The sequence below is a fragment of the Pelmatolapia mariae genome, linkage group LG10_11, assembly GCF_036321145.2.
Source record: "Pelmatolapia mariae isolate MD_Pm_ZW linkage group LG10_11, Pm_UMD_F_2, whole genome shotgun sequence".
NCBI classification, from domain to species: Eukaryota; Metazoa; Chordata; class Actinopteri; order Cichliformes; family Cichlidae; genus Pelmatolapia; species Pelmatolapia mariae.
Genome location: NC_086236.1, coordinates 52,514,649 through 52,542,199, shown reverse-complemented (window position 1 = coordinate 52,542,199; position 27,551 = coordinate 52,514,649). Strand labels below are relative to the sequence as shown.

Sequence of the window (27,551 nt, the reverse complement as noted above, 5' to 3'; positions counted from 1 at the left end):
ATCATTTAAAATTAATCGCTTCAAATATGACGCCCTTAACACACAGGAAATAAATTCAAACAATGATAGCAGGAGACGCCAAACACATGCATGGAAACGTGATTTTTAGAAAAGCTCTCTAATGGTGGTTGTATAAAGGCTTTCATTCAGAACTGAACCCCTGTATACACATGAATGAAGAAGTCACTGTATGCATTCTACGTATTACCTGCCGGTCACGAGGAAGGAGCTGGGACAAACTTTTTTAATATTAAGCAAACACAATGGTGCATAAAATAACCTTGAAATCATCGCACTATGCTTTAGATCAGGGGTGAGAAACATAAGGCCCAGAGACCAAAGTCGGTCTGGCAAAGACTCCCTCTGGCCCACTGGGTGGTGAGTGTGAAGGAGGGCATACTTTTTTTTACTTTTAACTGTTTTTCCATAAGTTTGAAAATTTGGCCTAATGATAAAACAGTAACTAAGTAATAGGTAAACAATTAAATGTATACTATAGAAACTGTTTTTTACAGCAGTTCCACAGTAATAAAAAATAAATAAATCTGTGAATTAACAAAAAAAAATCAGTTTTGTATTTACAGTCGGCACAATGAGCTACTAGAACTGTCTCTGTAATTTTAGTCATTTGCTTCTTACAAGTTAAATTTAAAGAGTGACGCTGACACATTTCTTTGATTTACTTTCTTTATCACACAAAAAAACTGATATATTCTGTTGAAATTGCACTTCTTTTTCTTATATTAAGACATTTCAGGGATTAAATGTGGAGTTAAACTTCTTCGCACTGACAGACTGGTCCGGCCCCTCTTAAGATTAATGGGTAAAATGAGTTTGACATGCCAGCTTTAGATGTTGCAGTTATAGCAGTATTACATTGCAAGCTCTTAAAATGATGGAAAACATCAGTGATCTGATACATTTTAACCTATTTTATTTATGTTGCCTTTTTATTTATGCATATGTGATTATAGGTGATTACTGTAAATAATTAACAGCAAGCTACTGTAGATTTTACTGTATATTATGTGAATTTTTCTTTGAGACACACTGATATAATTAATCAAGTGATTAATTTAGAGGTGTTATTATGAGGTTCACCTTTGTGCAACAAAGGTAATATTTTTTTCCCCTTACAAATAAAAAGTATGAAAACTCTCCATTTGACAAACCTTAGAGATCTATTTTATGCTAACAGCTCACTCTGGATGTGCCCATTTAAAGGTGCAGTTAGAGTATATCCATTTAAAATCAGTATCTCATAGACTTTAGCCAATCTTTATCTCCAGGTACCCACTCAGCTTCCATTATAAGGCTCTGATGATCTTATATCTCCTTCAAAAGATGATTTTCAGCAAAGAGGATGGTTCGCCCTCCCTCCCTACTCTCTTTTTTCTGAATTGCCATCTCAGTTTTCTTCCCTTCACTCTCAATCAGCGTGGTTGTGCTTTTGACCCCAGTGGTGCGCACACACACACAAAAAAAGACGATGTGCCTCATTAACTGAGGCATCACACTGGCTTTTTCAACTTATTGTCTCTTGCACCTTATCCGGCCCTTCATCTTAAACTTGGAATAAATTAGAACGATAACGATCGCGCGTGTGCCATTAGTCACAAATGAAGTGGTTAGCGTAGAAGGGGGGGGGGGGGGGGGGGGTGCAGATAGGGCTGAGATCTGATGCCGATTCATAAAAGGGAAGGCAGATTGTTGTAAAATGGCAGATAGACCGTGCAAATTGGGTGCCGACATTGCGTGGCAACGTTATTACCAAATTAGCTTGTGTGCTTTTGTGTTTTTTTCTTGCCCATCCTGATTATTACCTCAGGAGGAACGCCAGGGAAAAGGACACAGAGTGCGGGGCTCACAGACGTAATTCCTTTGAACAAATAGTTCAGATTATACAGGCGGTATAATGCTGATGCTGCCTTTACCTCCAAGGTGTATTTGCTTTTAATTTATACATTCGATTGTGACATTTTAAACAATTTCTCTATTGAGACTCAAGGCATTAAAGGCCAAATGACAGTCTTAAATAAATAGGGAATGAAAGGGGATGGGGTCTTGATAAGAGAATACAGTGTTTGTTCAAGTTGAGGCTACCGCTGGCTAAAGAGTGTCTTTTGTTCTGAGGTGTAGCTTGGCCTGTATCTTATGTTTAGTCATGGCCTTACAGCTTAATACTTCTAATATTCGGTAGCATACGTAATTTGTGCCAAAATGAAATTTTCAGAGGAGACTCTTTTAGCCAAACTTGGAAAGGAGAATGAGGAAGATAACCTAATTTACTGCAGAGGACAATTATCATGGAAAAAAGCAAACTGAGCGACACATCGCAGGCCGAGGTAGCATCGCTCCTTTCTGAAGAAGACAAACTGGTAGATTGAAGGTCTCTTGAATCCAGGCTGTCGCTGGGGGTAGGGGAGCTCTTGTAATTTGCAGAACTGAATCCATGGAGCGGGCATAAGGGAATAAGTTGGAAGGGGAAGAAGACAGAGAACAAACCTGGCAGGCACGTTGAGGCCATGCCAGTCCTGCCTGCGCCACGCGGTGTGGCAGGGGGGCAGTGCCAGGAAATGTGGCAAGAGGAGGAAAGATCAAACAACAAGGGCTGCAGATCTCCACCAATCTGCTCTGTATTAATGTCAGAGCCAAGGAGCAGCTGAACCAGACGTGATCCACAATGTGTGACAGCAATGTATGTGTGTGCGCACTTGTGTGTGTCTATATGACCGTTCGCCATTCGCAAACTGGACCAAATTCATAACGGCCTGGTGGTATGAGCGACAGCTCTAAAACTGTCATAGAGTGTGAAACATTTTTCCAACTTGTCCTTAGAAACTTGAGGACAGCAAACGCTCAAGAGTTTGCTCTAAGATTGCTTTTGAAAATTTCTTTACTGTCACATTTCTAATGCATCCCAGCAGCGACTGAATCGGAGCTTTCATTCTGAGGTGTTCCGCATGTCTCTCTGGATGTCAGACACACAGTAGCCCATGATGGAGTGGTGGGAACCTGGTGCCTGCATCGACACGCCTCTCAGCTCCAGTGGGCTGCACACCCAGGCCTGCATCCTGCTCCAAAAACTTGTTCTGTATAGCCGCAATAAAGCAAGCAGACGGCAAATGAGCTCCACGCTGCCATCGCTCCCTCCCGGACAGATGGCAAAATTAGACAATATGCTTTCCAAAATTACACTGAAATCACATGGCCGCGTGTGTGTCTGCTCGCCTGTCTGTCGGTCCATTCTTCCACCCATCCGTCCGTCCCGGATGGCATCCCGGCCGTCTTTTGCTTGGGTGTGGCGCCTGGGCAGGGGGCGAGGCGGCACTGTTTGGGACGGTGAGGAAGCTGGAGCCAGCCTCATTGCTGTTGATTGATATCGGAGCGCTGCAATGGGATGTAGGGCCAGCAGGAGCATCGGCGGACGAGATTGGGGGGTGGAGGAGGGGGGGTTACATGGGCAGGGGGATTGTTGAGGGAGGGGTAGCTGGGGAATGAGCCTGCTCTATGACAATGCATGATGAACAGCCTGCTATTTGGAGTGCATCTGCAGGAGCTCGCATACTGCCGACTCCTTAGAGAGATGTGGGAGGAGAGCAAATGTTTGAGGAGCGGACTCTGCAACTACTGAATCTCCCAGTGCTCCATGTATTTTGGGAGTGACACAGAGCATCTTATGACAATATTAGCCTCAGCCTCTATCCCTCCTTGTCTTTTTGAAAAGAATCTTGAACCGCAGGCTGATAATAGTATCTCCAACTGATATGGGAGTCTCTGCTGTGAACTGGGAAAAGGGGGAATCTCTGCCGGAAATCTTGTCTCAGGGAAATTACGTTATTCCTCTGCTATACACATTCTGAGATAGAATTGTAAAAGTTGGCAGCCTGACTATCTTGTCATGTAAATAATTTAGCACAGAGGCCTCCCTTCTATCTGTCATGAAAAAAACACAGCCTATTTCGTTATTTATATGTATTTTCTTTATTTTGACACCGTGTGCAGAAGTAGAATCACACTGCCCCCACAACTTGAAAAATAAAAGCACGAATAAAGCCTGTAAAGCTCAATACCCAACCAAGCGGCAATTTGAAAGTGAAAAATATCCTCTAATTAACTAAATAAACATAAACACAGTCGTTACTGGGCTGAATGCGGAGCTGCAGATGGCAGGACAGTCAGATTCTGGACTGACTCATGACAATAGTAGCCAGACAAAGTGAGTAAACACTAGGAAGTTGCACAGTGGCTGAAACAGTTGGGACTTTCCAAAGAGACTAATGGTATATATTCAGGAGAATGATCACAACCACAGGCTGCTCATTGCCAGCTTTGATTGGCCTCCCGGTCTGTCGCTTGGGAGAAACCCCGGTCCCCTCGGTGACGGCTCTGTCACTGTCTTTGCGCCCTGCTCAAGCAATTACGCTTGGCTACATGTTTTCATATGGGAAATGGACGACGGAGGGGAGGGTGGCATCGGATCGGGGGGTGCGGGAGGCGTCGTGTGAAAAAGTCATTTTGGAGCTGCACTCTTCAGTTCCGGTCATGCTCTGTACCGACGCAAATTAAAACCTCCCCAGTAGCCTATGTAAATATGCTGCCTACTGCGCTGCGCTTTAATGAGCCATGATATGAAAGACATCTAAAACCAATGGAAAATAACTGGCCACTTAAAGGTGGGGTGAGTCTGACAGGTGACAGGTAGAGCCACAGTGAAGACAGTGTCGGGCTCGGTGCGGGGGGGTGTCAGGTTTGCAGGATGATGGGGGCAAACCAGCTCTGGCATTCAGAAATAATCTGGAGCTGTGAGCTGCAAGCCAGGGGAGAGTAACCAGCTTTTTAGCCCCAGGCATTTCAAAGAATTCTGGGTGGTGGTTGTGGAGAGGGAAAAGGGGGAGCAGGTGGAGATTGTGTGCACGGGGGGTACCTGGTGTGTGCTCATTTTTAAGGGGGTGGGATGTTGTTAGGTGAGAAGTGAAAGGAGACAGTTACTATGTCTCCTGCCTTGAGACACAGCTCATTGTCACCAACTTAAAAAATGTACATAATTTTTCTCCTGGCAGACACACACACACAGGGAGACAGACACACTCAGCCCTCAATCCTCTAATAACCTGTCTTTTAAAAACCTTACAAGGATTACCTATCTGCAAATCTGCTTTGTATGCAGAATGTGATGGCGGAATGGAAATGAGCAACTGTTCAAGATGGCGCCCACCAAAAAAAAGGAAAAAAAGAAAAGGGGAGCCACATCTGCACAAACCGATTAATCCGAAACATTCAGAGGAATCTCAAGTCATTTACAATATCACAGAATCCATAATCAAGATTCACTGCCAGAGCCCGAGTCTGCGGCACAGAGTCAATGCCCAGTTCAATGAGGGCTGATGGAATGTATAATTTCATGACAGATGCACGCATTCACGGGGGAACACAGGGTCATTTTAACATTCACAGGCAAAAAAAATAACAACTTACCCCAGAAAGGAAATACACACCCAATTATTAATGTGCAAAAGGAGGCACAAGCAAATGAAATATGTAAAAATATTTGCTCACCGATAGCAGAGTATTCATAAAATGCAAATGTTGCACTCTCTCTCTCTATATATGAATATGGGATGTTTTTAATAGAAACAAATCAATGTAGCTATTTCGAAAAACAGCATTATATAGAGAGAAATATGCATCTCTAATTGGTCAAATCCCCGTGTATGCATAACATTAATTAGGATGATCATGTTTGTTGTAAAGATTATGGGCTTATTTGTTCTAACAGGTGACTCACAGAGAAGACACATTAGGAACAAACCACTGTGGTCTTGGGCTCGTAGTGGGGAGGGGACAAATTTAGTGTGTGGCAACTTGAACGCAATGCATTTCAAATGGGAAAATGGGGCGAACAGATATGTAGATTTTTTTTTCCAAATCTGTGGCATGGTTTGTTGGTTTGAACCTTGCCAAGCCATGCTAAATCCAGCCTTTAAAGCCACGCAGTGAGCTATAAAGGTAGGAGCTGGCTGATAGGCTGGTGAGATCCATTGTTGTTGGGCCATCTGACAGTCAAACTCGTGAGGAAGAGGGAAACAGAGGAACATACCAGTGGGGTGCCTTATGAATTTAGACTAAGTTGAGATTCAACATTTGCCCCCCCCCCCCCCCAAAAAAAAGCACATTCTCTCCTGTGAACTGTCAACAAATGCAAACCAAACCCAACAAGAACCACCCTGGTGAAAAGCAGTTTTTTGTAATCTCTCGTGTGGTTTTACACTTTGACAAGATGCAACAGAACTGCTTGGGGTTAATGAAAGTAACAATAGGCGGAGAAATAAGTAACAGTAACATTGGTATTGTAGCATAACAGCAAAATGCAGAAATCCAGTTATCGCTATTTTATATTAACTATAAAACATATCACAGCATAAGAATCATAATTTTCATGACAGTATGACACTTTTCAAAACACCAGTGATAGAAAGGTGCTTCACAGTATGAATACAGACTTCAAACATACAGACACATAATCATCCACATGGTCAGATAATCATTCCAACATACTCACTTCAATACACGCAAATATAGATATAAACTATGGGCCAAATAATGGGGGAAAGATTAAAGAAAAGATAGACTGTAAAAAAAGATAGTCATTTAAAACAAATCACAGATTGGGTTGACCCGATAGGCCGAGGAAGGCTGATCCAAAGCGACAGCCTCAAAAGCACGATCACCTCTAGTTTTAAAGAAAAGGCGTGGAACAATTAGGAGACCGTGATCAGATTATCTGAGAAGTCGGCTGCAGCGATAAGGTCTCAGTTGTACTGATTTATAAGCAGGGGGCTGTCCATGTAGAGCTTTATATGTTAATAATAGCATTATTAAGGAGGATTCTGAATTTCACTAGGAGCAAGTGAAGGGAAGCAAGAATAGGTGTGATATGTGAGTGTCGGCTAGTTTTTGTCAGTCTCACTGCTCAGTACTACACTGACTAAACGACAGCCTAAGGAGGACTAAGAGACACAAGTATAAAATGAATTACTATAATCAAGGGAGGAGAAAATGAGTGAACTAAAAGTTCCAAATAATTGAATGACAGCAAAAACTTTGATTTTTGCAATATTTCTTAAATCAAGGAAGAAAGACCGGATGAGCTTACAGATGTGCGATTCAAAATTTAAATGTTGTTCAAAGATGAGTGTAAAAAAGGTCACTCATAGTGATTAAAACTTATTTTTAATCTTCTTTTAGCTCACTCTTTTAACATCTGTCATCAACCCTGTTGGTCAGAATAATAAAAAATGAGGCATGCTATCTAAAGCTAGCACCTAGCTAGTGACTACAGTTTAGCATTTAGCCTGATTAAAATCCTTGTTCAGTACAAGCCCCCAAAACCAAAATGCATGCCAAAATGCTTTGTGACTAGCTAACATAAGAGCCATGAAATGAAAGGACAGAGCCAAAAAGGAATACATGTTTTTATTCCATTTAATTTCTGTGTTTCCACTATGTGCTACCAGTGCTAACAGGTTAGCCATTTGCAATTTTACATGGCTTATTCAGCTGGTTTAGGTATTTTTCTACTTTTGAGTAATCAAAAACGAAATAACGCAGCTTCTGAAAGAAAACTCAGCTTTATTAGGCACTGGTGAATGTGATGAAAGAGTTTTGTTTTTCCCACACGCTCCATCCCACGAGTAAAAAAAGTTAAAGTTAGCTGCTAGGTGAAGGCACGAAGACGTTTATCTGCCCAGTCTGGGTCGCTCTCTCTCCTGCTTCTCCTGCCCCTGATTGCAGAATGGCTTTTACAAGGAGCCATCTCTCGCCCTGGCAACTTTGTGTGACCTTGTGGGACTGAATAAGACTGTAAAATTGATTCAGCTCCCGTAATAAAAGAGCACACACATTATCAGCATTCTAATTATAATTAATACAGGCAGCAGCGGCAGACCCATTATTTACGATGGGGGCCCATGGTAAGCAAACACAATAATAATCTGCTTCATATTTTTATTGATATGTTGATGAATGGCTCTCTTTCACACAAAACACCAATGGAATGTTTCAGTGGCCGATCATACAAGTGCTGATTATTTCACTGCCAATTTCCTTCACCCCTGCTCACCTCCCGCCTCGCCTTTCCTTCAACCTCTCCTCTTCAGGCTTTCATTAGCCCTTTGTGTGTATCACCTTAAGTCCCTGACTCCAAACCTCATTACAGAGAGCTGGGTCAGGTGATAGAGTCGACTAACCTCAAGGAGGTGAATTACTGTCAGAAATAAACAGTCCAGCGGCAACATCACACAGATGTCCGCCTGCTTTTCAAAGAAATACCTGGCGCATTGTTTGAAAAGAGACCTGTGTCTAAAGGAGTCTGAAGCAGCCAGAGATATTTCAAAAGATGTTGAATATTAAATTCTGTGTCAGTACTGGTTTCATTCTGCGGTTTTCAGTCGAGAGGCCAGACCACTATAAAGTTTTGGCTGATTTAATTTGTACAATAAAAAATTCTCATAAAAGGTCCCTCGGTGACTTTTAGACCCACTGACTGCACACGCCAGTGTTGTAACACTTCCTGAATCGTGTGCGAAAATAAAAAATAAGAATAGCAACAGTAACAATATTTATTCTTCTTATTTGATTGCTTGTTGGCTTTATCTTTCAGCTCCAAAGCATCTGTGTTTAAATACAGTTCCAGTGGTAGAAAAAGCTTTTTATGCGAGGTTAAAATCCCCCCTTTTCTCAATGGATTATATACTAGTTACAGGATGGAGACTGTTGGCATAGAATAAGAGAATACTTCTATACTGAATAGTGTCTCAATATTTTCTATCCAGCGAATATCTGGTTTACTGAACACAAAGGACCCTACTGCCTCACAGTCAAAGTGTGTAAAATAAAAAGACAGCAACCTTCATATCTAGGTTATCCTTTATAATTAGGTGTCTATGTAGCTTATGCCATTTCCCCTGTTTGATAATTGTAGTCCATCCCTCCTAATTTTGCAGAGAGTCAGAAAAATGCTTATTTGTGCCTATCTTTCTTATTAATTCTCTTCACAAATCCTTGATTATTTTCCAATCCTTTCCTCTGATATCTCTGGCACTGTTTGTCTGTTTCACTCACTCCTCCACTGAGCAGTCTGCCTTCCTTCTCAATCGCCTGTTTTGTTTCCCGTTTTAATGAACAGTTGGATTCTTTTATTTCTCTACAAGTGCTGGATTTGCCTTATCACCCCCCGTCCCTTTGAGGGTTGCCAATTGGTTTTATCCATGGATGTATCATTTCTTAGGCTTCCTCTTTTTTTCTCCACAAAGAGAAAGAACCACTCCGTCAACAAGCCTCTCCGGAGCCAGAGATTAAAAACCTCAACATCACCTACCTTCCAGCGCTACTCCCAACTGGTTTGTGTAAAACTCAATTAAACTTGTCCCCACTGAATTTCACATTACAGTACATTAAAAGGAAATTCTTCAAGCGTGATGACAAAGCTCAAACCTAGCTTCAGAGCCGCTATTTAGGAGCTTTCCTAAACGCTCTAGTCTTCGGGGTTTTAGCCTCATGTCGGTGGAAAAGGCGCCAAAAGCACAAAGACAAAGAGAAGGTCTCTTTTGACTTGAGTGAAAAACAAACTTTATGATTTATTTATTTGCAGACACCCTGAAAGTCGCAGCCTCTGCTTGAGACGCTGCATACAAACGAGGTCTGAGTCTATCAATTTAACTCCCGACAAAAGGCAAAATGCAGCCTTTTGATGATTAAAGGTAGACGCGCTCACAAGTAAGCAGGGTGTAATGATGGTTGTCAGCCGTGTGACGTTAGCCATCTTTCCTAAATACAGATGTTAATCTTTGGTGTAGATTTTTGATCTGGATTTCAGAGATGCTGTGATTCAATAAAAAATTATTCCACCACCTTCGTGCGATCTGCCTGGGTGAAAAGGGAGTGTTCAGCCGAGCGTCGCGCTGACAGAAAGAAACATCGCAGGTCGATATGCGAGTTAACTTCACTCACGTGTGATTATATGCGCTTTCAACTACATGACTGCAAACCAGAGATTGAAACACAGGGGGAGGCGGATACCTGAGATGGTGTTCCTTTATGAATAGCATCTATTCTTTTGCAGTTTGTGTCCTCCTACTGAGTGTAGCATGGGAGCGACGTGGTTTCCTACAAGGCAGAACGAGAAGGAGCTTGGCTTTGCTTCAGCCAGGTCGGCTTTACAAGAGGGGAATCTGGAGACAGATTCCACTTCACTCGTTCTCTTGTTCTTCCCCCATGTAGACGTCCCTCCCTGCAGCCCAAGAATTTAAGGGCGGCTTTGAACCCATCGCGCTGTTCTTCAACGTCGCAACATGCGCGAGTGCTCATCTTCACCCCTCCCCCACTCGTCAGCAACCCAAAAGGTGTTTTCGTGCTGAGATTAGTGGATGAGGTGCAGTCTGTGTTTTGGGCCAAACATGCCCATCCTTTGACACAAAGGCGGACTCTGACTTCGACTGGGCTACAGACCAAGATCACGCTCCCTTGTCTCCTCCGCTTCCTCCTCAATCCTCTCCAACACATGACATGTGTCACCGCCACAGATCTGCACTGGACGATACGAGCAGTTCAAGGTCAGGGCAAATCCCCAAAGCAGAGAAAAGAGAGGGGTTGGGGGTTGGGGGGGGATCTCATAGAATCCACCCCCTTTTTTTTTATTCCCAGTGATGAACTATTTAAAAAGTTCATTTCTCCTAAATGCTTAGCATATTTCATGGTGCTATAATGTGAGCACTATAATGTGAAATCTCCATTAGCCAAAGATGGGCGCTGCAGTAATGCAATGGATATGTCAATTTTCTTGTTCTGGAAAAAAAAAGGAAGTTTTGTAGGGATTTAAAACCCATGTAATATTCATATTTTCTATTTCAGAGCACAATAGCCGGCAAGGAACTAAAGTGATTATACATAGCCAGAGTCAAACTCTGGAGCCGTTATCTATTATGGTTTAATAAATCAACAGGGACAGAGCAGGGTGGACAAATATCCTGGTAACATTTTGCTGCCTTCTCCTCAACCAAATGTGTCTGATGAGATGAAAAATGGGATAAGAAATACTGAAATAAAGAAGTGTTTTCCATGGAATTACACGAGTGGGGACGTCCACAGATCTTGCATTTTCATGCATCAGTTTTGTGAATCTGCACTCGCAGGTCTCGAGCGACAAAACTTCAATTAACTCCAAGCTACACCAGTGACAAAATATTATTCAGTCCAAAATGCATTTCTGAGGCCAGGTTAACTCAGACAGGAAGGGAAAAGGGGCCACCGTGTAATTATTTGGTACTTACAATGTCCTACACTTCAGATTTGTGAGGATGGCGAGCAGAAAATCTGTTTACTATGGAGCCGAGTTGCTCACTCTCTTCTGTGAAGCCTTTGAATAATTCATGGTGAGAGCCATAGGCATATGCGGTGGAAAAGTGTTAGAGAATATCACACCAAAGATGGCATCCTCCATTATGTGCACTGTGCCCGGCGTGCCCACAGACCTCACATAATGTAATTGGATAAAAGTCAGATGCTGCATATTGAGAAGCTACATAAGGCAGTGATATTCTTCAGAGCCTCTGAAAAGTGCTAATTGACTCAAAAAGCAGCTACAGGAAAAGGACTGCATGCCTTATTGTCTTCATATATTTATCTCCAGCACCTCATTACTTTTTCGTGCAGTTACAAGAAATAAGTGGAATAAATTTACTTACTACAGCTTGTGTTCAAAAAGCATGACCTCTCCCAAATAGAACAAGAGAGGGGGGCGAAGAACAACAAGTCTTAATTTAGAGTGTCATTATTCCGACTTGGTCCAGCAAAGATGTTTTTGTTGTCATTTTACTTCTGTTGACAACTCGTCTCTTCGCGATGTTAGCGACTGAGACGATGTGACATGTGTTTTACATATCAAAACTGCCAAGCCTTTCATTTAAAGAGGCTTCATCTTCACTGACAACATGTTTATTGACAGGTAAAGCCCCAGAGATTAGACATGCCGGTCTAATTAGTCTCTCCCTCCGCTCCTGTATTTACACAGCTGAAGCCCCCTAGAGAGGAAGGTTGATCAGACAAAAACCAGCCAACCAGTGGTCAAAGTAGTATTCAGATCTTTTATCTGACTAAAAGTACCACTGCTGCACTGCAAAAGCTACTTTGGGTTGCTCCCTTATTCGCAAGGGGTCACCACGGGACAGCAGGTAGCTCCACATGTTTTGATTTGGCAGATGCACTTCCTGACACAACCTCAAAAGGATTTTGTATCTCCTCCTGGGATCAAACCGTGGATCTTTTCAAACTCAGCCCATGCAAAAAATACATAACAATACTTGAACTTCATCGTCAGTTCAGCGCCTGTGAGTCCTGATTTTTGCTGGTGCTGTACAACAAGGTAGAATTTGAAATGAACTCCCGGGTATTTAACAGCGTTGGGGAGAAGCCAGCTTAGATAATACTTGACAGCAATACTTGACAACCCTGCAATCCAACCAAAAACACTTGGAGACTTGTTTTTAATTGAGACCTGGTTCCTCTGGTGGGAGACCAGTTATGGTAGCTGCCTTCCAAAGTTTCAGAACCCAAGCAGAAACACACGTCGTTAGATGTTTTAGGCATTTCAAGAACATATCAATTTGGATTCCATTCTAAAGTAAAAAATGTAGCAAAACTTCCAAAAATGTAATATTTTCAAAAGTTTGGCATATCGACAACAAATCAAAACCATTGCTTGAATGATTACTGGCTAAGCTACTAACTGAATTGTTTCATTTGAACAATATGCTTGAACACATTTTTTATATGTAGTCAGGTAGACATGTCAAGTACAATGAAACAGAAATATTGGATTGGAATATAAGCGCGAGTACCTTAAATCTGTATGTTAGTACAGTACTTGAGTAAATCCAGCACAGAAGCCAACGCTGAAGAGGAAGAGGGGACGATGATGGATGCAGCAGCCATGTAACTGTAGAAAGGAGTCGGTGGGCAGGCTTGCTTAATTCGTGACATGAAATATTACCTGCAGCGTTCGACAGAGCGGACCCGCTTGGATGGCGGGAGAGATAGCATCCATCCTTTCAGTATAAGAAACAAACAAACAAACAAAAGCTCCAAGACCTCTGACCCGACAAAGGAAGTACAACTGATAAGTTAGTAGCAATTTCTCCCTCTTCTCCTGCTCCTCTCGCTTTTCTTTGAATAGCATTTCTCTGCCTTTGGCCCCAGTTTCACCTTGCTACGCCTGTGCCCTTCTATTAAAGGTGGTAATGGCTGCCAACTTCCCTCAGGCCTTCTTTTTAATATTTGTCACTCATGAAAGAAAGGGGGGGGATTGGGAGATGATAAATCTTACTTTTGCCAGCTAAGGGCTTCTATCTCAGAAACAGAATAAAATCCAGTCCCAAAACACTGCTGTGCGCATTAGGAAGCTGTGGGTTTAAGCCTTGTCCGCCATGATCAAACTAGGATTTATGAAGCATCATAACTCCCGACAACATCCAGCGGCTTATTAATTTTATATATTTCTGTCCATTCCCTGATATTCCCAGCCTTGACAGTCACTCAAGATAAGCCAAAAGCGTTCTGACAGGATGGAGTGTGTGTATATTTTTCACTGTTCTGCCCGCTCCCCCTCCAGTTGAATAGCTTTAGTAGAAACCTTGAGGCTGCTGTGATGTGATTCGTCTCTGTTTTTTGTCTTCACTTGCAACCTTCCCATTTGTAAGGGCCCTTAAATCAGCCTTGCACTCTGCTGAGCCATGAGAAAGGGCCTGGCAGAGACGGGGAGGGAGGCGGGTGAAGCGGATTTTTGTGCACGCGTACGGGTTTTAACGTATGTTTACGCACACGCAAAGAAGGTGGGAGGGAGAGAAGGAGGCGACCGGCTCCACCAGAGTATCACACGTGTGGTTGAATTTTAATCAAAACACTCACTAATCACCATTTACAGGCCGTCTATATAAAGGCCTGTTCTCCGATATGAGAGGGCAACATGCTGATAGGGTTTAATTTAACTGGAGTCTAGGTCGGAGGCTTGATTTAATGCGACCCACAGGAAAACTGAGCAGGAGGGAGAGAGAGACAGGAATGGTAGCTCTTTGTGCAATGATCACATAAGTTCACATCAATAAAGCCCCAACCCATTACCAGAAACACTACATGGAAGAGGAGGGGCCCACGGTGGGCACTGGCTGCTCGTCACGTACTGTAACGACAGAACTGGCTCCAACTCTCCTGACAGCTGCTTCACTTTTCTGACGAGCTACGCAGAGGAATCGGGGGCAGGATCTCAACAGGCTGTGTTGAGATATAACTCCTTTAACCTCCTGAACCCTCATTTCCCTGTTAAATTTTGCCCTAAATTAGAAGAGGGCACATTCTGCCGTAACATGCATTTGTGCATGTTTGTTCCAACAACTATTTAAAGCCACATGATGTTCGTTTCATGTGAATTATTCCCTGGCAGGTGTTGGCAAACAAACGAAACGTTAAGACATTTCTTTACCTAAAAATCTTCAAATGTGAGATCGGCGTCACCCTTTAGACAATAATTATTAACAACGCCTTCCATTATGTATGTGGTGGTTGTCGTCTTTTTTAGGTTCGCGTTTTTATATGATAAACCCGCAAGTCAACACGAAAGCAGAAATCTTGTGAACAACCCTGTTTATAGCAGTTGTTCTCAAACACTGAAGGGGTCTCACGTATGCCACCAATCTGGTTGGAACTATGTTGAATCAATATGACTTTTTAGTGAGGAATAAACAAATAGTTTGCTAATGCTTGGCTCTATTTCACAAAAATTCAACTAGTATCCTTTTTTATTGGTAATATCTGCTTTTGAAGCGGGGGAGGCCTCCCCAAAAAAGTTTGAGTACCACTGCGTTTCAGACTGATTAAAAAAAAAACCTCTTTCCTCCTCGTTAAGGGTTTATCATCAGTAGGTTTCTTGTGCTTGTTAAAAAGCAAAAAATAGATTAACATTTTTTCATATCAAATGTAATGCAATCATTAACACTTAATTACTGTGAAAATAAATAAATAAAATAAGTAAATCCAGATGTCTCTGCATGTGTTCTGTGGTGTGGGAGAATCACACATTATCACTATTCATGTCTGGTGATGGGGTTGCTGCAGGTCACTTCCAATTTATTCCAAGCAGCTGAAGAAGTTATATTTCGCCTTGCTCGAGGACACTCTGGAGGAGTAACTAAAAGAATTAACAAAACAATGTTCTCATTCATTTACTCAAACTGCTCAAGATCTGAAACAAACTTTCTTCTGAAGCCAGAAGCTACCCGCTAATTCTCTAAGCCTCTGTTGCTTGTGCTCTGGCTACGACCCTGACCAAGCTAACTAGCCACAGTGGCTATCACACCCACCAGTGTCTGACTAAGACCCTAGCATGCACTAGCCAGCTACAGCCCCGGTGACTGAAGCACACAGTGGTGAGGAGGCAGGCAGGATGTAATCTCCAGGAGCTGTTGATACAGGGAAACACACAAGGTTTGGGTCAAAGGGATTAAAATGGTGGAGGTGCTGGCTGTATGAAGAAGAGGGGCTGCGAAATAGTGGCGGGAGCAGCGGGCGAGCCACCCCATAACAGAGAGGAGTGGGGAGATTACAGGGAAAATGGCGCAAGGGGGATTCCTGCAAGGAGAAGGGAAGCAGTGACTCCAAATGGCATTGGAACACAGCATTAGCGGCCGCTATTCAACAGTATGCAGGCTTAGTGGGCTCAGGGCATCGGGAGAGAGGTGGTCGTGTTGATGGCGAGTTTCTGTAGGTGACAGGTGCGAGGAAGTCATCTTCACAGCTCCACTTGAAGACTTTCTCTCATACTACTCAGTCACCCCCTCTGTGACTGTGACTGTCTAAACATTGTCAATGCCAGAAAAAAAAAGAGAAAAAAAGAAAAATCAGATCTTTAAACAAAGGAGGCCAGCTCTGCGGGGTGATATTGCACGAGGAGGGTTTTAACTGAGCCCTTCATGCCTATGCAAACCGCACATGGTTTGGATAGAGTTCCATCAACAAAACATGTCAATCACCCCTCCGTGAAAAAGGGAGAGATACGACACTGAAACCTATCTCGCACAGACCCAAATACTGTACTCACGTCTTCCATTTCACAGTGTGTGGGAGAGCGGGGGTTCAAAAAAAAAAAAAAATCTTACATCGCTCATTTTTTTTCTCCTCAATCCAGCTATCCAAGGGCTCAGATTCCAGTTACATTTCACATTGAATAGACTTGTGTTTCCAGCAGTCTAGCCCTCTTCTAGTATGCTGGCTAGTGGAGCGATGACAGATTGGTTTCCACTCACTGCATGGGGGAGCACAATGGAGTGGCTTTGACAGAGTTAAGAGAAACAGTGCATCAGCAGCCCCCCCCCAACAATCTCTCTTTTTCCTCACACGCGCACACACACACACACACACTCACACACACACACATGCCTCTCTCTTCCACTCTCTCTCCATTTCTTCTTTCTCTTTCTCCCTCTCTCTCTTCCCTGGGGCTTAGAGAATGGATGGCCCTGTCTGACCTGGACGACACTGATGTCTAGTCCTCTACACTACTGTACCTACAGCACGGCTGTCTGCCCGCTCGCCTCTCTGTCCACTCTTTCTCGCTTTTACACACATACACGGCGAACAGGGGCACCCATCTCTGTCACACGGCGCCGACAGGCAGAGGTCAGTAGAGCTCAGGTACTAAAGCAGCCTGGAGGAGGTAGGGATTTGCTCATAAGTGGCCAGTATCGCTGTCACGCTGAAGAAACAACAAGTACAACAGCCTTAAAAATGTAAAAATTGGAACTATAATTGTAAGAAAAAAGAAATAGAGAACAATGCTAAATGAGTTTTGAATGACCTAGCACCATATCAGAAGCTGGGAATTATTTTCACCTTGGACGATTCTGGATTACGGCCTATACAAAGCGAGTGGCAAATCATAGTGTCATGTGTGGGTGGTTTCATGAAGAAGATCAGAGTTTATGCCCATCGCTAGCATTCAATTAATATTTGCCTTTCGAGGTAACCTTAACCCGACCCTCACCTAACCCTGACTATCCTTAACCAGAGACTGTAACTTCACTGGCGTCCACTTTTACTAAAGAGAAAAAATACTGAAGAAACAGCCCTTGCTTGAGACACTCAGCAGGTTTAATATCAGCTCAATATCTCTAAATTTGCACTAACGCCATTAGAAAGGGGATTTTTTTTTCAGCACATATGCACTGGACATGATGTTATAGTGCAAGAGAAACTTGTTATCTGGTTAAAGTCTGACAACTAAAACTGCATGATTAAGGTTTGGAAAGGGAACGATTTGTGCCACAGGAGTTCAGTCTCTGTTGGTAAAGACAATCTCAATTCTTCTCTGTCCTCAGAAACTCTCCATGTGAACTGTACTCGATGACCAAACACAACTTTGACTGCCAAATAAAGATAAAACACTGACAATATGATCAAGTAAGGCATTGATAGACTGCTGATGTCAATGTCGAACCCATCTTATGCATCCCTAAGTCCTCACCCATGGCATTAAACTTTTAGCTGAGATACCTTGATCGCATGATAAAATAACCCACAGATAAGGGGCTAATACTACAGGAGCCTTGCAGTTGTATTCCTTTGCACTGTGTTGCTGCAATAAGAAAAAAAATACTGTGATATCCCACTGATACGCTGCTCTAAAGACTATGGGACCATGTTTTTTTTTTTTTTCTCAAGCAGGTGGATGTGCAATCAATAAAATGGATTAGCTGCAAAGGTATGTACAAAGGTTATCACCGAGCTCTCCTGCATGAACACAGTGGCGACCCCACAAAACAATTTTGTAATGTCTCATGCTATTTCTTCAGAGGAAATCTGATTATGTTTTGCCCAACCTAAAAATTGATTTGCAGGGGAGTATACATTATCAAAGGAAAAATGGTTCCTGCAGCACCGGGCCTTATAGCTTGACTGAATTGTTATTTCTAACGCTGTTTATACGCCGACTATATCACTGTAACACAGTCAGCGTTGCACACTTCCTTTTCTTTCTCAATAATAACTTTTCTTTCCCCGTCACGTCCCTCTTTCCTTCTCCGTATGCTTTTTTTGTTCATAGCATGATCATCTCCTCGCTCCCTTGGCACTTCAGAGTTTCACCCTGACTCATTTTCACTTGTTTAGTTCCACTCGCTGCGGTCCTGTGTCAACCCTCACACAGACTTTAACCAGGTGGCTTTCCATCACGCTGACTGACGATCTGAACACCCTTCCACCCAAGTGATTCCTCTATCTCTGTCCCTCCATCTCACTTTCTCTCTCTCTCACACACACACATACAATGTGACCCCCCTTAAGTCTGATGAAACAACCCTCTCTGCCCATCTCCAAAAAAAAGAGAAGAAACTGTGTGGAGGAGCAGAAAGGCCCCTCACTCCAGCTCTCAGCTTTTGTCTCTGATTATCCCTGCACACACACACACACACACACACACACACTCTCCACCTCTCATCCTGCTCCTGGATCTTGTGTGTGTATGTGTGTTTTGGGGGGGGGGGGGGGGGGGGGGGGGGGGGGGGGGGTTGACTCTGACCAATGGCATCCAACAGCAGGGCTTTATCCTGAAGCACACTGACAATGCTTTTCACACCTACTTACCACAGCAGAGATGGAGGCGGCGGGCTGGATCATGCCCAGGCCTAAAAGCAGGCTAAGGGCTTTTAGAAGACACACAGAATGGACTCTTTAATTACTGACTCAAGATCCCGCAGTAGATTAAAAAAAAAGAAAAAGAAAGAGAAAAACCCTCACAGAGGCTTATTTTCATATCTGCAGAATTTTTCAATGAATATAAAAACGGTCATTGATTATGCCGTTAAGGGAGGGACGTTAAGCAGGGAAATATAAAGTACATATAATCACATTAGCTTGCGGTGATTAATGTAATAAAATGTGATCTTTTTTTCCCCATCTGTATTGAACACATTCAATACTGAGGAGACATGCTCCAAATACTAAGAAGCAGCTTCCTTAATATCCACTTAACTAGCTCTGTGTGCAAAGACATCTGCAAAAGCACCGCAGATAACTCAAGGAACGTACTTGGCCTGATAGGAAGAGGGATGACGGGGGGGGCAAAATCCTAAATAATGACTCATGTGTTCTTTTGATGCTCATACTTGCATTACTTGGAGCACAAACGATTGTGTGTGTGTGTGTGTGTCTTCCATCCCAGGGACACAATCCTTCCTACGTGATCAATACCAAAGCATTTCTGTTCATTGATTATATAATTATACAGAAATTAAATCTGTGACGCGCTCTCATGTAGCACCACTAGCTAATATAGCCAGCAGATGAGACTGAGAGGAGGGAAGAAGAGGCTTTCTCTCTACTTACTATTTTTTTCCCTTTTTTTTTTTTAAAAGCACGGTGCTTAAAGCGAGCTCGGTGTAGTCCAGGTACTTCACTCAGATGATTATAATGCCACGAGGGTGCAATACATCACTCTTATTAGCCACACTGGAGCACAATGGTATCATAATTAATGGTCGCAGCAGGATTGAACGCTGCCCTGACATGGAAAAGTGGGCCTACTTAAGCTCTACAAGGCATTTAAATATGCAGAGTGAATGGCACAACCCAAACCCTCCTGCTCTAAGGACAGCCCACGCTCATTAGCCTGACACCCTCCGTGGCATTGATACAAGGACGACTGGCTAAACTCTCAGGCAGGCGCACGCGCGCGCACACACACACAAAACAAGAAATCACAAGCACACATACACAAACACAAAATGTGCAGCGACTACAGTGACAAAATGTTAAACAGCGAGATATGACGAGAACAATCTTGTCCCTCATCAGTGCCCATCACTTCTTTTACATTTCCCCCCTTGCATTGTTGTTTTTGTCTCAAGGCTTAGTCTGCACTGAATGCAGATGGACATATATGTGTCAGCAGCCATTATGTGAATTTTCGGTAATGGCGTTTGGTCTGCCTTTGTGTGTGTGTGTGTGTCTGTGTGTTTGTAGCCAATGTGCATGCTGTAGCAGAGTGTGTTGTCTGGTGCTTGTGCTATACTGTCTAGCATGGGCAAAACTGCCTGCTCGGTGGGAGAACAATGCACATAAAAGGCTGTCGGAGGAAGCGTCTGGAGCTGACGTCTTTCACGTGGCTCTGAATGGAGCAGCGGTGGGAAGTGCCCGTGTGTGCGTGCGTGTACTTTATATGCTTACGACTGAGACAGAAGAAAAAAATCACAGAGAAAACGCCCTCTTGAATATGTCTCCTGAATATGTTTGTAAAAAATGAGACAAGAGAAAATAATAAAGAGTATGCGTTCCTGTCTCAGTCATGTGCGCTGACATGTGCATGAATGCCTCCAAAAAGCAGGTGTGGGATGTTAAGTCCTCTCAGATTGGTGTATGATTTGGATTTTCCACTCCTCCTCTCCTCTTCCTATCCTGTTCGTAAAACCCGCTACATAACTTCTCCTAAAAGAAGAAGGAAAAAAAAACCCCAGTGTAGACGCCACTCAGGAGCTGCCGCGTGCCTAAAACCAGCAGCTCCTCTCCACCCGGCTCACTCCAGCCTGACCGTACCGAGTTATCGCGTGGCTCAGTGCAATCAATTATTGCTGCAGTGGAATCATTAATAATTTCCTAATGAAAACGATTCTGTTGATCTCTGTTGTCTTTTAATTAAACATAATTAGTCGGCTGCTCGGAGCTGTGGTGGGGACTCCTTTAGGGTACAATTTTGTTTTAATACACTGATAATGGAATTTTTACATTGTGTCAGTTGTTTAGTTATTATTCAGTCACACTATTTCGCTATGTTCCTAGATAACAGATAATAACCCTCGCACCTTCTATTCGCCGCAGTCATTTTGAAATAGGAGGGTCGAAATGAACAATTAAATTTTGAACTGTAAGAGTCCTCTCCTCTCACCGTTTCATGGCGCACGCTGCCAGGGTACAGTGCGCGAAACGCTGCAAGTTTGACGCCTTCATTTCACAGGGGGGAAAAAACTCAAAATGTCTTTGCATGGGATTTTTCTTCTGATAGATACTACATCTGTCCTGTCAGGTCACGCAAGTTCACCATATTGCCTCAGCGGTCTGCTGCTCTGGATCAGTGGAAAGAGCAAATGAAGGCATAAAAAAGGATCTGATTGTGAGGACTTAGAGAATCTGAAATGACACAAAGACGCAGAGATTTAGCTAATTCCGCACCGTCCGAGCTTATGTAAAATGGTCTAGTTACACTGGTCAATTTCTACACGAACAATGTGGCCAAGTTGCTCTGGAGACTTATTGGACATGCTGTATCTGAATGTGGTCTGGCTTAAGAGGCTTACATTCCAAAAGTTTAGGTGACCTCTGAATAATGCCACGTAATGTGGTCACGTTGACTGTGTATAGTTTCACCTGGCTTACCGTAGATATCAGGTATAAGCGCAATTGAGGTTCAAAGCAAGGATGAACCGAATCATCGTGCGTGGCATCTCACTCCTAAAAAATGTCATGTTTTTATTCAAATTGATTTATTGTTATTTGTAAGTTCAGATGTGACTGTGTCTGATTGAACTTGGATGCCCTGCAGCAGATGAAAGGCCTCACATAATGGGAACATAGTATGATTAAAATATGCCTGAATTATTTACCATAAGCATGGGCACTGAAGTACACCTATCTGCTGCTGTAAGGGTTAAATGTGTGTTGTTACACTGATCAAAAAGTCCCCCTAGAAGAGGAGCATTTATTCCTGTTTGGGTAACATTTGTGGGAAAAACTACACTTTAAAAATAAAAAATAAAAATTGAATGTAATTCATGACTTCCTTAACCTCAGGGCAGAGAGGTCAAAAAGTTCTGAGAGGTGACTAAAGTGAGGAAATACAGCACAACACCTTATCATTAAGAAAGCTGTTTGACAGCATAAGCACATCGGTGGTCACGCTGGCTCTCTGAGCAGCTGCTGAAATCCACAATCAGGCAGGTTTGCGACATCTGAACCCCATCGCTAACACGTTCAGCCGAGAGACGTTGGACGATGAAAAGAAATCACAATGTGTCTGAATTTGTTTTCTCTGTTAAATCTCTCCCACTTTCCAGCTGCATTGTTTATCAATCTGTTGTTTATCTGTACAGAAAATTCTCCCCTGTCTCCCCTCCCTCCCTCCTGTCTGTCATTCGCTCCGTCTCCTCATTCTCCGGCGTTACTGTAACATATAATTACTCTGCAGACTTGCTGCCTGTTTCTATAACTTCGGCGGTTCAAAGAAACTGTCGGAGTGTGGAGGAGAGCATTGTGGGAGTTCCAGGTGGATTTCTCGATAATGAGTTAGCGCAGTAGCAGGAATTGAGAGTTTTAGTAATGGCTGGCTGCTAAGGCTCTTCCTGGGAGTTTAATGTAAAACAAACAGGGCCATGCTGACAGCCTGGGAAAAACAGATATTGCACTTTTTCCCGCTTCCACTTCAGGGCTCGTGCTGTTCTCTCATTTTGAGGAAGGGGAATTCGAAGAAGAATTTATATTCATGAAACGAATGCGAATCTTAATTGGAGACATTTTAAATGACTCAAATATTACTCATGGACTTCCACTTGTTTTTTTCCCCGCATTTTTTAAATATTCATGCTTTTCTGCTCGTCTCGATTAAGTGATACAGACGTGCAAACAGAGGACAGGGAAAACAGCATTTTGCTATAGCAACAGGAATTGCAGCATCTCAAAAATTGGGTCGAATATGTGACATTATAAGGTAAGTGTTTCTTGGTGCTGATGACCAGGGGCGCCCTGTGGGGGGGGACCTGACTATGCCATCCTGCTGCTTGTTACACACTCCAGTGCATGTATTATACATAACACATTGCAGGGCTACAACTCTCAGAGGAATCATTTTTGCTGAATCCAGTCCTCCCTCGCTCTGCACATATCCCCCACGCCCCCCACACACACTTCCTGACAAGTTTCGGGGATAGAGGATGAGCATTTGTACGAAAAAAATAAAATAAAAAAGCAATGCAGAAATCATAGGACAGAGCGTCCAGCACTAAGCTACAGCCACTCAAACCAATCACCATCCCTTACTTAGAGATACTCCCCCATAGATTCACACTGGCAAGCATCCAAAGTGAACTGCTACTATCTTTGCATGCAGCCATAAAGAAAGCCGAGACCACTGAAACGTGAGCCAAAGCATATTCTGCAAGCATACTGTGTATTGAGATATTCACTGTTTTCCATAAATAACGCATCTCAGGGAGCAACGAAACAGCCAACAGACGGGAAACACAGCACAGGGGTGAAGATATAAACAATCTGGGCCTCAGCTTTTCAAGGTGGGAAGAAAGTTCCTGCCGGACTCCGAGAAGCCTTTTTTTCCCTTTAGTCGGTCCGCGCCAGCGTCGATGCGATAAACACAATTCCAGCACGGCTTCAAAAAAGAAACGACAGGCGAAAAAAAAAAAGAAAGGAAAAAAAGACCAAATTCAATATTAAATTTGACAAAGATTTGACATTCCCCGGCACGCCGGCACTCCATTTCAATGTCACCTCCAGAGGGTGCGCACGCATGCAGATTGGAATATTTAAAGGAAAGCGATGAAGAAGAATGAGCAGCATAAATCGAGTCACAGTCTGGACGTAAGAGTCAAACGGCCGCGCGGCATCAAACGCTTCACCACTTTCTGAACTTCCTCCCAAGTCCAGGTGGAGAAAAAAAAAAGTTGCCAGGAGCAAAAATGTGGAACAATTTTTTTTCTTTCTTTGGAAGAGAAAAAGCGAGAGAAACGGACACCCGACCCAATTTATGCAACTCGCTTTTGGTAAAGTTGCTGCAGACCAGTTCGAGTCAAGTATGGAATAGCGCAGGCTGGATTTTGGTTTGAATCTTTGAAGTACGCTCAAAGTTTGTTTCAAAGTCCAACACGTTGATCGCGTTCCTCCACAAGAGGTGAATGTTGACGCAATTTGTTTTGAGCCGAGTAATCGACTTACTGATTCTCTGAGGTGACAAGAGATATTTAACTCCGAGAATTGAATTAATTCTTTGTATTCAACATTCCCCCTATTATCACTTATTATCAGTGGCAAGCATGTGCTGATGCTTGTGGAGGATTTAGAGTAATGAACTTATACAAGCAGAGCACAAGAGCGACTCACACAAGGGGTCGTCTGGAGATCTTATTGTGTTTTAATTTAATAAGGTCAAGTTGGAAGCGACAAACAAAGGCGCTCCCAGCTGAGGTGGTGATGATGCCGTGTGTGATGTTATCGCCAGGATACATGTATGAAGAGTGGCAGAGGAAATTCTCAAGAAGAAAAAAAAAGAAGAAGTGAGAAATCCTGTTATTGCCCTTCTTTTTGTTTCATACAGTCACTCTGTGAGCAAAAAGATTAGAAGATTTTAAAGAAGTGCATAATCTTCTTTAACAGCTTATCAAAACTTTAATGATTTGGTGATAAAGAGCACAAAGTTAAGTAGCCGGTTAAGAGGATAACTCCCCAGTGCAGTCTAGTGATTAGTAGATGAGAATTGGGAGACCGAAAATCCGGGTTGCAAATCCCACTCCTGCCACTTATTCACTTTGAGGGAGAAGAAGCTCCATTTCAGCTTTGGGGGTATTGTCACGGGGTAATCATTTTTGAAAAGTGATAAATAGAGGCCCCCCCTACCCACCCCTTCAGAAGCCCAAACACATCTTTATTTACGTATTTATTTCGCCGTGTCTCTTTGGTTAACACCCGTCAAGACCCAATTATAGCTGCAGAAGCCATGCGCTTTCATGAGGAGTGAAGCTCCACACTTTAGTGTCAGTGCTGTGTACAGTGCGAGCATCTTCTCATGCAATCTGCAACAAACCCAGCTCTCCACAGATCAGTTTGCGGGGCTCCTTTAATGAGGCCCTGCTGGACACAATGCAGGGGATTGAGGAGTTTATCGTCGTGACAGTGGGTCGTGGGTTTTTGGTGGGGGGGTTGCATGCTTTGGATTACTTTTGTATAACTAACATGGATTTTCTGACAGATAGCGGTGCTTTTCTTTTTCTTTTCCTCAACACATATTTACAGAAATCCACTTCTCATTGGGAAGTTGTATGAATGCAGCTGATTTATTAAAAGATGTACGACTAAAGCTTCGCCGAATTAGCCGAGAAGAACAAATGAAGCAAAGTGGCAAACACATCTCCACTCGTGCTTTTCCTCGCTATCTACCCCGAGATAGGGATTCACTTAGTATAAAAGAGTGTGGGGAGGAAAGAGGGGGGGAAAAAAAGGGGCATTAATTACCTTGTGAAATCTAAAGACCATTAACTTTGTGTGTCAAGTGATGTTTCTCAGTTCCCAATCAGAGTTTTAGAGATATAAACGACTCTTTGGATGAGGAAAACAGATATGGAGCGAGAGCGCGCCTTTCTGTGTGTCCTCGTGGGCTGTGTAGATGCAATTATTTGTGCTTGTTTGTGACTTTGAGAAGAAGAAGAGAAGGAAAGAGAGGAGGAAAAAGTAAAAGAATGACAGAGGGAGAGAGACAGGCAGAGGAGGAGTGGATGGAGGATTGTGGCGTGGTGTGCTGCGCTGCAGAGAGATAACAGGATGCCGGCGCGGCTTGCTTACCTTTGCTGTACACCACACAGTTGTTTTTGTTGTCTTCCGCTCCCTGCCAAGTCACATCCAGCAGCCACCTGGGGCCGGCGCTCAACACCACCGGGACCGTGCTCTTCGTCTTCTGGTCGAGGACAGATAACAAACACTAATCATTTGCTTATTTTGGTGATTAAAGAAACATTAATAACCTCTGAGTTACGCTCTTCCGCTGCACTGAATGACCATAAAGAGGCAATTTCAGAAACTATACAGCGTGCAACTCAAGTCCAGCACAATCCTTTTTTTCTTTTTTTCTCCTACACTGCTGAGAAAATGTGAAATCAGGGCAGTTTTTATGCGTTTATGTGTGTGTGCGAGATGGCCAACAGACAAATGCAGTGCTTGGTGTGATGGCAAATGGGTGCAAGAGCCCGCACTGTATCTGTTTCATCCAGGATTCAACCCGGAGATCCAGAATCAGATCCACTAGATTAAATAAAACATCTCAGGTGTCTGGGAATCATAAAAAAATGAAAAGAAGAAAGGAAAAAAAAGGACGGTGACTTTCAGAGAGAAGGAAGCAAGTGTTCGGCGGTGAACTTTGGGCGCATTGTGCCTCGCTATCACCAGGATCTCACTATTTCCTGAAACAAGCAGGGAAGAATTTAAAGAATCAGTATCCATTTCAAAGGCCGATTGAGGTCAGAGTTTTTATAATATACCGGGAAATTATTCCAAATGTGTAAGGTCATTTTTCTTCTTGGTCAGAGGTCAAACGTGGGGTTTCATTCCACTGAAAGAATCAGAAATAAATAAATAAAACAGAGCGAGATAGAGAGCTACACCCTCTATAATAGATTCACATGCTGCGCTGTCACCACATACGCCTGTGCTGTTCATCCTCACATGATTTTCTAGTCTGTTTTATTTTATGCTGGTTCTCCTTTTCTTTTGCTTCTTGTAAAGCGATGCGTTGGTGGTGTCGTGCATATGTTGTGTGTGTGTGGAGGTGGTGGAGGGGCTGTTGCAACATCTCAGGCAGCTGGGTACAGTAGCCTATTACTCAAAGGCAGAATGTCACTATTTTAAGGCCATTTCTTTTGAACCCCGGGGCCTCCCCTTCATTAGGAGCCTACAGAAAACAGTTTAGCTAAGAGAAAATAGGTTGGGCTGCAATCTCGACACTTCATTTCTTTTTCCCCATCTGAGGCGGCCGGTGACAGGACACTGTCCATCTGCCTAATGCAAAAGCAAAATACCAGCCCTCTCGCGCACTTTTCACTTATTTCTCCCCCGCAAGAGGCAGCAACCTTCAAGGATAAATGCAAATGTCACTTGAGCATGTTAAAGGTCTGAATTGGCACAGATATGCACAAGAGATGAGCACTGTGCTCCGGCAGTGTGTCTGCATGCCCCCTCCTCCTCCTCCTACTCGTCCACCCGCCCATTTCTCTTTCCATGAACTCATCTAGTCAGAGGCTGGAGGACATGGATTTCTATTTATTTATTTTTTATGTTTTTTTTTTTAGAGAGAGAGCATTATTTACAAATGGCAAATACATCTCAGAGAGAGCTGATAGGAATCTGTTTGGATCTTGTCTGCAAAATGACGAAGACAAACGCAGACACTCAATAGAGACAGATTTCGAAATAGTCCCTCTCTCTTTATATATATATAGCTCCACACATTGGCAAACTACACCGGCAAAACTGATCAAACACAGACAGCAAATTGTGTCTGTTGATATTCTTATTCCTTCTCCTGGCATCTCCTTATCCCATCCTGGCAGCAGATGAGAGAGAGAGACAGAGAGAGAGGGAGAGAGAGAGAGGACCTCTGTAATTTAAGTCGTCCGCAATTTCACATTTCAAATTAGCCTCACAATAAAGTCTTCTATCTGGCTAACCTGAAAATCTCACACCCC

At 43.1% G+C, this 27,551-nt stretch overlaps 1 protein-coding gene across 2 annotated transcripts in view; it reads right to left on the bottom strand.

The window, feature by feature from the left end:
• The window catches only part of zfpm2a (zinc finger protein, FOG family member 2a), a 120,883-nt gene that overhangs the window by 19,748 nt on the left and 73,584 nt on the right, over positions 1 to 27,551 (bottom strand). The window contains exon 5 of one of the 2 annotated variants that reach the window (XM_063487774.1): positions 25,657 to 25,768. In XM_063487774.1, the coding sequence (XP_063343844.1) occupies positions 25,657 to 25,768 (112 nt within the window). The remainder of the gene's footprint in view (positions 1 to 25,656; positions 25,769 to 27,551) is intronic. The other variant, XM_063487775.1, reaches the window with a different exon arrangement.